Raw genomic sequence first — 13,793 nt, 5'->3', positions numbered from 1 at the left:
ACACCAGTGTAGGCTGCTAGTAATGGCTGGAAGGAGCAAATGGAATGGCATCAAATACCTGGACACTAATGCGTTTGATGTGTTTGATACGATTCCACTGATTCCTCTCCAGTCTTTACCACAAACCCGTTCTCCCCAATTAAGGTGCCACCAACCTCCTGTGCTTGACACGACTAGTAGAAAAATTAAGTGAAGAAGCTAGCAAGCTATAGAAATAGCACAGTAGCCATTTCTATACATAAGGTAAGGTAAATCTCATAGTGGTCTTACCTTTTTACTCGCTCCCCCAAGAGACACCTTGGGTCTTGTTTTGAAATCTCCCTCAAAGCTGAAGCTCATGGTTAGATTTTTCGAACCATCAATGAAGGACGCTTGATTTGGTTCAATTCAGGACTTTACAAAGTAGGTATTACAGCAATCTGAAAAAGAAAGTAAAACATGCCATTAATTTGCTGGCTGGGGGTCTGACAAATTGACGCCATCCAGAACAAATTATCATAACTAGCTAGCTAAATTATCAACGTGTTGTTAGACACGTGAAATTGTTAGCTACACTTCCCACGTCGACAATATTAGTGGAAGAGACATGAAGAAATATACTTTTCACTGGTTGTGGAACTGGCTAGCTACTGTAGCTACAGTTCCCCAACATAGCTAGCTAACGTAAATGACTCAGCAGCTTGTGTCTACATCGCTGTTGGTGGTCTGTCTGCCACTGCTTCAGAAATTCAATCACATCAGATATACAGACAATCCCCAAGTTACTTTATTTGTGCGTACATGTACATGACTCTTTTGACATTATAGCTAGCCAGTTAGCAAACGTTAGCTGGCTAACTTTACAGGGGCAGGTCGCCTTTCTAGCTACTAACGTTAGCTATCTAGCTAATCATGTCTATCCTCTTTAGACATCTTTGTTATAACACAATACATAGTTTGGACAAAAAAATGCAGAAACTGTATGTTGATTACCTTTGATTTATGAAATGACCAACATAAATTAAAAAGTACATAAGACTTTTGTGCGATACTAAATTAAAGAAACATGCATTGTTTTCTCCTTCTCTCCCCTTCTTTCCAGAAACACAACATAAACGAATACATCCGCCTCTTCAGAATAATGAAATCCGATTGGACGCTCGTTTCAATGCTCAAATACTATTAGCTGAATGCAATGTCAACTAAACTCGGTTTGGCATTCTTGGTCCTCTCATTGGATCCTCATCAGCTGGTGCAATTGTGCCTTGGTCCCGGGAGCAACAGGAAGCAGAGTGGATTTTCAATGGATTTGCTACGAATTCAAATCAACATACAGCACTGGTTCCCAACCAGGGGTACTAGGACCCCTGTGGGTACTTCGACAATCCACAGGGGGTACTTGAGAAGACTCATGATATGCATGAGGTAAAATGCACATGAGGGGTACTTCAGGGGTACCCTGAGCCGAGCAAAATTCAGTTGGTGGTACAGTAATTGAAAAAGGTTGGGAACCATTGACATACAGTATGCTGATATTATTTATACTGCAATAGACATTAGAGTATACAATAGGCCTAGTTCAACTTCAGCTATCTCCAAAGAGAGAAAAATATATATAGGCCTGTGATATGCAATATGAATACAATGTTAGATGCATTGATAGTGTACATTTATGAATGGAAAGAAGACAAGATGTCAAGATATCCAAACCTTAAACATATTGTTTTATTATACAAGTTTATCTAAATTACTTGTGCATATGACCCTGGCTGTCTTATTTAGGAGTGGACTTGAAACTGCTGCCGTTCACTAGCAACGTGCATGCCCCGCCCACCTGAGGATCTGTATTTTTCACCCATCTATACTATTTCCCGTGTTGGAGGGGTCGAAAATCTACTTGGCACTTAAATCTCGCTGGATTGGTTGCTTACATTTTACTCCTGCGACTCATTCTTCCTCTTGCTTGTGCCTGTCGTTTTTTCGTTAACGTTTTGACAACGGAAACGTTTTAATGACCTGTTCAAAAACTCTGGTAATGGCTGAAATGGACTCATCTATAAGAATGCTTAGTCGGGGCACTTACATCACAAGAAAGATAAGAAAGAAATAACTTTATTTTAATGAGTTTTAATTTTTTTGTGGAATTGAAAAAAGTTATAATTTAATACAGTTGAAATGTTTAAAAATTAGATGCACTGAAATGTAAGCAACTCCTTCTGCTGTTTCCTGAAGTCCACGATCATCTCCTTTGTTTTGTTGATGTTGAGTGAGAGGTTGTTTTCCTGACACCACACTCCGAGTGCCCTCACCTCCTCCCTGTAGGCTTTCTCGTCGTTGTTGGTAATGGCCACACAGTCGTGGGTGAACAGGGAGTAGAGGAGGGGGCTGAGCACGCACCCTTGTGGGGCCCCAGTGTTGATCAGCGAAGTGGAGATGTTGTTTCCTACCTTCACCACCTGGGGGTGGCCCATCAGAAAATCTAGGACCCAATTGCACAGGGAGGGGTTGAGACCCAGGGCCTCCAGCTTGATGATGAGCTTGGAGGGTACTATGGTGTTGAATTGCTGAGCTGTAGTCAATGAACAGCATTCTTCCTGTTTTCTGTAAACAATCGCTGTAACATGGATATATGGCAACACTAAGCCTAACAAGGTGTGTATCAATTGAATCTTTTGTTTTTTGACAATTATTTCTTGCTGATATGAAAGATACGGTCCTTGTGCTTCCAAAACCATACCTCAAGCAATGCATGTTAATGTTCAGATTGAGGGTTGGGGCTCTTAACAAAACTCCCCCATACAGGTTAGGCTTTCATCCAATGACTCTTATGTGTAATGGAACTGAGAGTCATGATCAAGGGCTAGTCTCATATATAAAGTCATTGGCCTAAATAGAGCATGTATTTTGTGGTTACAGCCCTGTTCCACCTGTTTATGTTACTTTATTCATAGATGCAAATACCCCATTGTATTTATGAAAATAATTGTCTTTCTTTTAACACAAAATATAAACACAATATATATGAGTGCATTCTAAGAAAAAGGTGACATTTTACAATAAATTTAATCCCTGACCTCCATTCATTATTTGTCTGTGCTATAATTCAGTCAATATCAGATGGATTTTTTAATTTCTAAAAGTTTAGACCCATTGTCCAACTGTTGCAGTTATTAGAATTGTTTTTAAAACCTTTTAACAATTTTGATTACCAATGCTACTGTTCCCTCAATCTCCCATTTCTGTTCAGAAGGATTTGATTGATTTAATCCTTTTTCTGTGTGAAAAGAGATATGAAGAGCTAATCCAGTAATTCTCCTGAGATACTTAAGCCACTTTCCACCCTCCATTAAGTCAAAGAAGGTCAATCATTTGTGCCATTTTATGTGCAATTAGAAGTCATACAGTATATCATTGTCAAGACATTTTCATAATTTTATTGTTACAGTGATCTGCAGAAATTTCAGACATGAAGTTTTCAGTTTACCTGCTCACCCCCACAATAATTTCTGTCTTAAACACTCCATGAAAACTCATCAACACATTCACACTGCACAGCTGAACAATTTCTTAACGTGGACAAATCACAAGTGGTAAGTTAGCTGTTTAGAGTTGCCACAGTAATGGACAAAGGATTAAGGCACCCGTTATGGCCTCACATTTTGTGCTTATACATATTTCCTTGTTTTTGTCTCAGGACCAAGTCAAGACATCAAGATGGGGACTATGGGTACACATTTCAAGATACCATAAACCTCTGGCCTGTCAAAGATTCATTCAGCGTTGAAAAATGGAAGGACAGCAAGGTGTTGTAGCTAGTCTAATCAATTGAAGCACACAGGTTTGAAGTGTCTTTTTATAAAATAAATCATCATAATGTACTGTCTGTGGGATGTCACGTCACTACATTTCCCCCGAATACGAAATAGAAAGGCTTGACAGAAAATAAGGAGAAACGGGTTTTTGGGTGATGGATGCTCCTCAAGGAAATTCATTGAGATGCATTAAGGGGTGCAAATGTGAGTATATTTTTCTCTTAAAACACTTGATGTAAAAGTCTGAACAGTGATAGTGTTAATCATACTCAACTGCGTCATCATCAATGTATTGCTTTTGAGCAGAAGGCATTGAACATTCATTTTGCTGAACATTTTGCCCTTTATTCTTTATTATATTTAAATAGCGCCCTGTTTTGTCACATCCATTAGTTGTGATTTTCTTTGCTTGTGTTTAAAAATCCATGAAGGCAATATATTAAATAACAAATCACAGCGAGATTTCTTATTAGCATGCAGGGTGACCAGCTGCTGCTTCTGCAAAACCAAATAAACAAATAGCACTCCTTCAGAGAAAAAGAAAACGTCGGCCTAATAACTTAAATTAGCCAGGTTCGAAGATCTGTAAAGTAATTGTATTAAATAATAAACATGGTTGCTTAACACTTTGACAAGTGCACAATGAATCAATTCCATTGTCAATTGGAAACAAACTTTCGAAGATTCCCTCGACAACATTTCAGATCGTCAATCACTGTGTCTCGCGTCATCTCGTTTAGTTGAAATTTTACAACAAGAATGCAGACTGATTTGACCGTCACTCCATGGAATTGAAAATGTTCGTTGGGTTCATGAAATAAAATACTTTCACCGTCAGCACGTTGGATTACAGAAAGGTAAACCTATAACTTTTTAAGAGTATAATTCCAGCAGACTATATATAGGTTGATGATGAAAGTGGATGGTGGTGCTGATGATAGGCCTAGGCTACTTGTTGTTTATGACGATGTGATTGGCCTAAACAACAATAACACCAATATGGATAATAATATTAATAATAATTTATTTTTAACAATGTTGCACTATTAACAATAATGGATATTTATCTTATAAAGAAAATTAGCAACAATTATGAATAAAACTTTTTTAAAGTTTTGAATCATTTTCATTCATTGGATGTTTACTCAAAATAAATTATTAGGCCATTGCAATTGGTCACTTTTTTTTATGAGAACCTTAAAAACGACTGCTATTTTCCTCCAAAATAAAACAAGATCTGCATTATAATAGGCCTGTAGCACAAGTTACATTCTATTGAGTGGTTCATGTCACCATGCTGAAGGACATTGAGATAAATGATCAATACTTCTCTGCAGCCAAACAAAATGGATGGCACGTCTCCAACAAATTAGCCAGCAATACTGAATTTCAAGAAGGACGTTTAGACATATTGCGTGTGTTGCAGATAAATTAGTTCTCGTCTCAGTTACAGCAGTCTACAAAAAAGCATATGCATAGGTGATCCTAAAATAGGTCTTGCAGAATGTAATCTTCCCACTAATGATATCCAGTAATGGAGTCTATCGTCCAAGGTCTTATGTGGAAAGAAATAGGCCTGCTCTGCTTCCTCAACAAATTACATTGAGAAAATGATTATGTGCCACAAATGTGCTTAAAAACAGTGCTATACATTTCAAGCCAGTGGTCATTTGTGAATGTGTTTATTGCAATAAAAGAGACAGTGCAGGTCCCCTTTAAATTGCATTTTCACAATGAACACATTTACCCAGGGTAATTAATATATAAACTATCTCGATTTGTCACTTTGATTTGTATTTTAGTTAATTGTGAAAGTAATTATGGCGCAAATTAACACCTTTCAGGAAAGACTGGGGTTTTAGGGTCCTCTTCCATCTCAGGGTGCCATATTAATTTTACCTCCTGTTGATGTGATGAAAAAGGGCAATAAATCTCCGTGATTGGTGCAGGCCAATAGTAAATGGCTTCATATTTCACTGGTGCTTTAATAGAAATATTCATGTGGCCCCTTAATGAAATTAAAACGGGGGTGGGGACAAAGCACAGATCTAACGGTGTGGCACTGTTAAGATATTAAGAAAATAATGAAAGCGAGATGTTTTAGTGATTCAGTATGCACAGATGCTGTTCATAAATTTTAAAACTGCCGAAATTGGACTGTCAAAACGTTTTCCTAATGGATCTCAAAGCTCATCATAAAAAATACAAATTAATCCATGTTCGAAATGTCGAAAGGAGAAAATTATCTGAGGCCTGAGCGAGATAAAAGTCATATCAAGATAACCCCAATGCCATTATTTGATTAGCTTTTAGGTTCAGGTTTAAGCCTTCTAATTTTGTGGTGCATACGTGGATTCACTGTACATGATGCCACACATCAATCTAAGACTCAGCTATTATTCCGTAATCGGTCATGATATTATCAAGGTTTCCAATTAAATGGTGATCCTTTACTTGGAACTACCCAGCGACTTGTTGATTTCCCCAGAGCAAATAAACGTCTGCGCCGGTCCCAAGAGAGTTGTTAGCTGATGAATTGACAAAAACTAATCAGCTTTATTGGGAGACAAGTTAAGGGCAACAGGGTGTCAATAATTCTCATCTTGACCTCTTCTTCCATTAACTTTAAGTGGCTTATTAGACCAAAAGACAACCACCCCAGAGCTATAGGCCTACACGGAGCCTATAGCTCAAATAACTAACTAATCTATGCTTCATATTTTCCGTGCTCAATTTTATCCGGCTACTACGGATGCACTTATTTATTTTTCACACATTTTTGTCTCAATTGTGCACTTTCATAATTGCGTTTCCATAATTGCCATAAATTAGAGCCTAAAATCTCAAAAAGGGTGTCGTGGTTTTGCATTGTTTCTTGGAAAACGAAGTCTACAGCATGAGGCGGGGTGTGTATTTAGCAGCTGCAAGCAGAGGCATAAAGGAATAGATCCAGGGGGCAGCTAGGTGAGTTCAGAATCTTCAATTAGATATGGTCTTACCCTAATTAGAAATATTTTCTAATTTAATACACTTTGAAAAGTCAGATATAATTAAAGGAGTTAAAAAAAATGTAATGTGTTGCATTGAGTTCACCCCGAACACACAAAAAAACATCCAGTCATCATATAACCTTTATTTTTTGAGGGTTCCGCGAGGCTATGCACTCCATGATATCAAGACAGTTAGGCCTACATTTCACATTTATATTGTGGGACAGAGCAAAAAATGTAGGACTTTTCGATCTCTCGGGTTTGGGTAGTGGCATAAGGCAGGCTCTTAGCTAGATTTCCCAGTTGGGCTCGTAAGATCTCCGGGTCATGCATAGACACAGTTTTTCATTTGTGACGTTAAACTTTCTTTTTTTTGGGGGGGGGGGGGGGGGGGTATGTCTTGCATGGTGCGATGAATGCATACGTTTTCAGACATAACAAAATGCTACTATTATGCTACTGTATAGGCCTCATCCAAAATATTTTGGGGAATATGTCTGTCATTACCAAACTGTCTAAAACATAGGCCTACGTGGTTGTGGGGCAAAATGTAGGCCTAATGAAACGCATGCGACAATGTCGAAAATTGGATATGCAGTTAGGATTCCCCTGGCCCCTCCGTGCCCACCCATTGTCTTACATTGCAGAAATAAATACATATATATTGTAGTCTACAATAACGAGCCCTGTCACTACGGTGAATGGCAAACAATTTTCTTCACAATGACTTCCACAAAAAAAACATTTTAATAGTTTCCCATGGTTGCAATCACCAGGCGTTATAGGTTGAAGTCTTCACAGCGGAATTAAATTAAAGTAACATACTGTAACTCTAAATAATGTCAATACAAGCGCTCAAAAAAAATTCTTAAATGTATCCGTTTTATGCAACATTTCTATCATTTTCCTTGTAGAATGAAAATATGATTTTTTTGAACTTATTTAAAAACAACAACCAAAGTGGGGCGGTTCATTTATTGGAGAGGTATGCAATGTGCCGAAAAAGCGCACCGTGAACATGTCTTGAATTGACCAATGGGACAACCCCATGCCAAACGGGTGGAACCAATCCCCTATCGAATAGGAATTAAGTGTCATGTAGAGTTTCACCGTTCACACTTTAACCGAGATCAAAACTTTGAGAGGTGGAACAACAACGACACTTCAACATCGTTACGATAGGCAACTAACTGTTCAACGTCTGCAAACGACGGGGACACTGGCTCAAATGGAGAAATCTACAAACTTCCGCATCGATGCGCTTCTCGCTGTTGACCCGCCGAAGGTGCAGACATCTCCGCTTGCGCTTGTGACTTCTTTATCACCCTCTTCCATTTCATCGTCCGGAAGTGTACACGCCTCAGAATTGAATGCCGATTCTTTAAGGACTGAGACACCGTCTCCACCGAGGATTTCCTCCTGTGGTTTGATTCCTAAACCAGGCTTCTTGAACAGTCCCCACAGTATTGTTGGATTACATCCACAGAGTAGCGCAGGGATCCCTCCCCAGGCTCTCTACGGCCACCCCATGTATACCTACTCCCTCGGGCAGCACCCTGCTCTGTCCTATTCATATCCGCATGGGTCCCATCACCACCATCCCAGCGACTCCCTCAAACTCTCTGCCGGGACCTTTCAGCTCGACCACTGGCTGCGAGTCTCCACAGCGGGAATGATGCTACCCAAAATGCCCGATTTTAACTGTGAGTATTGTGAGTATACCTATTTATTTTTCATAGTTTGTCGTCTATGCTTTGACATTATTTTTGGACTGCTAATAAAGAATTGTTTTTGCTTTACACGTGGCGAGCAAATTCACGCATTGTACATTATTGATCCATTGGTTCCTTTACATAATGGCCCCATGACTTGATGAAGAAATGTTCCCGGCCAAAAAGGCGGTTTGAGTGAGAGGAGAGAGGGGGATAGGTTTTCAGAGAGGAACTAAAATGGACAGATAATGGACAGTGGGAAAGTGACAGAAGAGTGTGAAACCCACAGCCGACACACTGTTTGCTCACCAGATACTGCCTTTTTGTTCCTGTTCGTTTTAACAGATTTGTTCAAAATGAGGTGGCAAATAGCTTAGGTCTCATTGAATACGTATTCTATGGCAATGTTAGATGTTGGCTCGAACAATATTTTGGCAATTTTGAACCGGAACTCGTACTGTTTCTTGAGGAGGCAGTGTGCATAAACGCAGACATTTTTTTTTATCCCAAAGGCAATGTGGTATATATATGTTCCATTTAAATCGGTTTCAATTAAAGCTTTTCGCCATTTAATATTCAACAACAAATTCCCCATTTTAACCTGAAATCATTACCGCTTATCCCAAAGGCAATGTGGTATATATATGTTCCATTTAAATCGGTTTCAATTAAAGCTTTTCGCCATTTAATATTCAGCAACAAATTCCCCATTTTAACCTGAAATCATTACCGCTTATTTTTCAATCTGCTTATTACAAAATTGTATTTTGCAAGCCTATATCATAGGTTTAAATGAAATTGCGATCTCAATTAGGACCCATATGCCTATTATTCCTCCATTTTGCAGGCATATAATGATTATTAATATAGCCTAGGTCTGCTATATACTGCCTATCGAATAATGCATCCAAATGCGTGAATATTCCTAATGTGAAAAACACGCACGCAGATTGTCATGCTTTTTCCTTGACCTTATTACTAGAAATTGACTTATATTTTGTTTTCCAGCTCAGGCCCAGTCAAACTTGCTTGGAAAGTGCAGAAGACCAAGGACTGCATTCACAAGTCAGCAGCTCCTGGAGCTGGAGCATCAGTTCAAACTAAATAAGTATCTGTCGCGACCAAAGCGCTTTGAAGTGGCTACATCCTTGATGCTGACGGAAACGCAGGTATATAAGAGCTACATTTCTAACAAATACATGTTTGTTTTGAGAGACATTATGAAACATACCACTATTAGGCTATTCAATCAGTTTTACATGAAAACACTGTTATTTAATTGTGTGTTATATAGTCAAGTCAGGTGGTGCTGTAGGTGCCCATTACGCACGACGCTTACGCGTATTCAAAAACGGCCAATTAATAATTGAATAACACATTTTTTCAAAACATTGTCTCATAAATATTTGTAATTTTCATTTTCAGGTGAAAATTTGGTTCCAGAACAGGCGGATGAAGTGGAAACGGAGCAAGAAGGCCAAAGAGCAAGCCGCGCAGGAGGCAGAGAATAAGAAAAACAACAAAAACGGCCAGGAGAAATCTGACGGACAGGAACAAACGGATTATCAAAAGACTGGTTCTGCAAAAAGTAACAGAATAAGAGACTTCAGGGACAGTGACGATGATGAAGGTGGCAACTTCCTGTACAACTCCTCGGATTGCTCTTCAGACGACGAGAGAAACCACACCAGTGATATAAGTCCACAACCTTGAGACAGGGACAAGGAAACGTGCATTTTTGAAAAACTATACACTCCTTAAACTACAGCTGCATGTAGGCCTACAATAATAAAAACATGAAATCCTACCCGGAAATTCAGAAATTAAATGAGAATGACTTGGAAAATACTAAAGGATCAATGCCTGACTGAGATTCAGTGTGTGCAGAATGGCCCTAGCAAGCAAGGTCAGATTGACGTTTTAGAAGGTAGTATCGAGGTACACTCTGCTATTTGTAACATTGCATGGTTTTATGTGACAATGTCATGTTTTCACCCAGTTGTTTTAGGACCCTAATGTCCACTACAATCATATGGGTTCTCCACTATAGGGGTTATTATCATAATATTTTGATATGGCGACCAATTGTAAATTCAGACATGCCACATTTAGCATTTTCTTTTGTTTCATGTTTTTGAACATTGTGTGGTTTTACACTTATGTCATTGCGTCATATAGGCCTACCATTTACGTGCAGAAAAATGTTATGCGTTTATTTTTGTACACTGTGTTTATAAAATGTCTACATGTCTGCATGCTAAATTATTGTTTACCGTCTCCCATGGTACAGACGACATTAAATAAATGTGTTTTGTAAAACGTGGTGTTTTTCAATGCTGACGAACGTGAATCTATTAAACACACTTTTCCAACTATGGCCCAGTTGAAGCCAATTTGGTCTTAGTTTAGAGGTCATTATTTTTTACCTTAATTTAACTAGGCAAGTCAGTTAAGAACAAATTCGGCCTATTGTAACAGGTTAAACTTCGCAACCTTTCGACTACTAGTCCAACGCTCTAACCACTAGGATATCCTGCCTGCCGCCCAATCATTTTCCTTCTGGTCTCCCTATAACTTTGATTGATAAAGACTATTGATTTTGTTTGATCAACACATAGTCATGAAGTCTGTCATTTTGCACAGCATGCTATAATGTTGATGACTAAATGCATATTGTGGTGCATAACGTACATTGTGCGAACTAGCAGTGTATTTTAATTAGTCACGACGTCATACTCTATATTTAGCAGATCGAATGGCAATCGGATGAGTTCAAGCCTTTGAGAATAATGCTTGTGTTGTGTATCTGCCTATACTGATTAACGAGCGGTTTCAAAGGTTTATGAATACGATCCCCTTGTTGGTTTGTTTGCTCTCCCAGCACGTTTGCGCAGATCCAATAGTGCTATTGCGATTCCCATGACCCGACCTGTCAGACCAAGGAGGAAGACAAAATCTTCAAAAGTGTATAATAGCCTACTAACATGTGTAGATTAGATGAACCACATAATATAATGTAGGTCTTTCTGGATTAGACTATGTTATATGCAACACAACAATATGTATGCCTTTATCCATCAAACTTATAAAAGGCAACAACATTAAAGGCTACTGAGCTCACTATGGGAAGAAAATAGAGCTCTTAGTAATTGCAATGGCATTTGTGGCTATGTAATTCAGTCCAGGTTAGTAGTAATGCTATATATACACTAGTTAGGCCTACATAGCAACTAAGAAGTTCTATGTCAGAGCAATTACATGCATGTAAATATCACCACAATGCTCCAGGCATTAAGAACATTTCCTTTGCAATATATTCCACTTCTATTAGCCATAATGCCTTTTCTAATATCTCTCTATATCCAGTAGCTCTCCTAAGATCCACATGTTCAGGAAACACAGATGTGTTGCGTTGCAGCTATACATTTATAAAGTGTGATGTGTTTAACAGTGTACCATGCTTCTCATTCATGTTCGACCAAATGCATTATGTATTTTTTTAACTGAGAAAATAAGTGTTCCAAAATTTGTTCCAAATGTTTGGAGTTTCTGTATAGCTGTGTTAGTATTGGTTATTGATTGAGGAGTAATTCCTCACAGCTGAGTTTGCCCAGCTGCGAGGATATAGAGAGAGCGAGCTGCTTTATCAGCTCATCAACACCTCCCAGCCAGGTATTGGACGGGAAAACTCTTTGGGAGGGCAGGACGGGGAGCAAAGCTTGAGGAAACATAGCTTTGAACAGTAGACAAGAGTCGGTATGTGTCCCAAATGGCACCCTATTCCTTTTAAAGTGCACTCCTCTTGACCAGGGCCCACACGGCTCTCGTCAAAAGTCGTGCACTATATAGAGAATAAGTTGCCATTTGTGATTTACCAGAGTAAGTCTGAATGGAACACACACAGCCAACCATTGATAGTAGCAATCAACACACAGAAATAGGGAATTACAGTAAGTCTGAATGGAACACACACAGCCAACCATTGATAGTAGCAATCAACACACAGAAATAGGGAATTACAGTCACTGTACTACAGTGTAAGAGTTATAAAATATAGCTTCTCCATATTTAGTTTATTCCTATGTGGCTATGTTAGTACTGTATAGTGTTGATTAAGTAGTACGTACTACAAATGATGTGATTACAGACACCTAACTGGCTGGTTGTGTTTGCTATCTGGACAGGTTTCAGTAGAACATCTTAGCAGACCCATTACAGCAGGGTCACCCAGGGGTCAATACCAACCTGATGACTCCCACCTGCATACAATAGCCTGTGTGATCTTCACTGACTCGTCTGTCTATTTATCTTGCAGTCACAATCTGCCTCTAGTTGACTCACCGGGTTTCTCTTTGTAAACCACAGAGACTGACTCATTCAGATCAGCATGTCATCATGGAAGTCTCTTCATGTAGCAGTTCAGAAAATGCATATGTTTCAACTTTCATCTTCATCAAACTACAGTACATTGGCCTATATAACATCAGACATAACCAGTATAATATGCCATCATGGAAGTCAGTCTTTGTAACGGTCCAAGCCATGCATAGGCTATATTTGCACTTTCGCCTTCATCAAAATACATAAATATGACATCACAAATACTTAGAGGACGAAGGCACTGCCACCCTCCCAAAGAAGCCATTGTAAGGTCTGGGAGAGAGATGTTTCCTCTGAGTGACCTCTGTGGCCCTGTCTCACCCTCTGGCCACTCAGGCCCACACACAGATTAATGCAAACGTTATTAATGGAGCTAATTAATAGTAGCAGGCTTCAAATGTAACGCAATGACTCTGCTATGCGATGCATGCAGCCAATGTTGTCAGAGACTGAATAAAAACCCAGTGTCCTTTCATTCTGATGGGTAGTCTACACGGAATATGAATGAACATGAGATTAGACATCACAAATACTAATTTACAAAATGTTGATACATTCAAGGGGAAAAAAACACCAAAAGATTGAATAGTGATTCAGTTGGCACATCTGGAAGGTCGTAAACATGGAAGCTTGCGCATTGGAAGAGGTCAATAATTTCACAGAGGAATGCTAATGGGGTTGACAACAGATTAGAAAGTGACCTATAAAGTTGGCTATGGACAAGCAGATGCCACTGGCATACACAAAGCCATTCATTTTCTCCTCAACCACCTCCTCAGCCGCAAGTCATGGTTAAGGTTGTACACAAAGGAAATGTAACTGTGTAGAATTTCTAATTGAATATAGGGAGTACACAACCCCTTGTTATTCAGGAAGATGATTAATCAACTAGAGATTCAAACTTAAAACAGGCTTCAAAA

The 13,793-nt window shown here is 39.0% G+C and overlaps 2 protein-coding genes across 4 annotated transcripts in view; one reads left to right on the top strand and one right to left on the bottom strand.

Annotated features, from left to right (window-relative positions):
- ube3c (ubiquitin protein ligase E3C) overlaps positions 1 to 1,143 on the bottom strand; it is a 44,695-nt gene extending 43,552 nt beyond the window's left edge. Inside the window, exons 1-2 of one of the 2 annotated variants that reach the window (XM_071329101.1) lie at positions 973 to 1,143; positions 271 to 419 (exon numbers count right to left, since the gene is read on the bottom strand). In XM_071329101.1, coding sequence (XP_071185202.1) covers positions 271 to 339 — 69 coding nt within the window. In that variant the 5' untranslated portion in view covers positions 340 to 419; positions 973 to 1,143. The remainder of the gene's footprint in view (positions 1 to 270; positions 420 to 972) is intronic. The other variant, XM_071329100.1, reaches the window with a different exon arrangement.
- A 6,740-nt stretch (positions 1,144 to 7,883) lies between these two features.
- On the top strand, positions 7,884 to 10,812 carry mnx1 (motor neuron and pancreas homeobox 1). Of its 2 annotated transcripts, none has more exons than XM_071329098.1 (3): positions 7,884 to 8,493; positions 9,502 to 9,662; positions 9,919 to 10,812. In XM_071329098.1, exons 1-3 carry the CDS (start codon positions 8,010 to 8,012, stop codon positions 10,204 to 10,206), a joined length of 933 nt encoding a protein of 310 aa, XP_071185199.1. In that variant the 5' UTR covers positions 7,884 to 8,009; the 3' UTR covers positions 10,207 to 10,812. The 2 variants fall into 2 exon arrangements, with proteins under 2 accessions (XP_071185199.1, XP_071185200.1); XM_071329099.1 differs by having other exon boundaries at positions 7,893 to 8,484.
- Positions 10,813 to 13,793: the final 2,981 nt, after the last annotated feature.

The sequence above is a fragment of the Salvelinus alpinus genome, chromosome 10 (assembly GCF_045679555.1).
Source record: "Salvelinus alpinus chromosome 10, SLU_Salpinus.1, whole genome shotgun sequence".
NCBI lineage: Eukaryota > Metazoa > Chordata > Actinopteri > Salmoniformes > Salmonidae > Salvelinus > Salvelinus alpinus.
This window is presented reverse-complemented; position numbering and strand designations above follow the sequence as displayed.

Bases quoted from the DNA above. Each gene is read 5' to 3' on its own strand.
- mnx1 (XM_071329098.1), top strand. From the start codon at position 8,010: ATGGAGAAATCTACAAACTTCCGCATCGATGCGCTTCTCGCTGTTGAC. The intron at 8,494-9,501 runs GTGAGTATACCT...TTTGTTTTCCAG, and splicing joins CGATTTTAACTGTGAGTATT to CTCAGGCCCAGTCAAACTTG. The intron at 9,663-9,918 runs GTATATAAGAGC...TTTCATTTTCAG, and splicing joins TGATGCTGACGGAAACGCAG to GTGAAAATTTGGTTCCAGAA.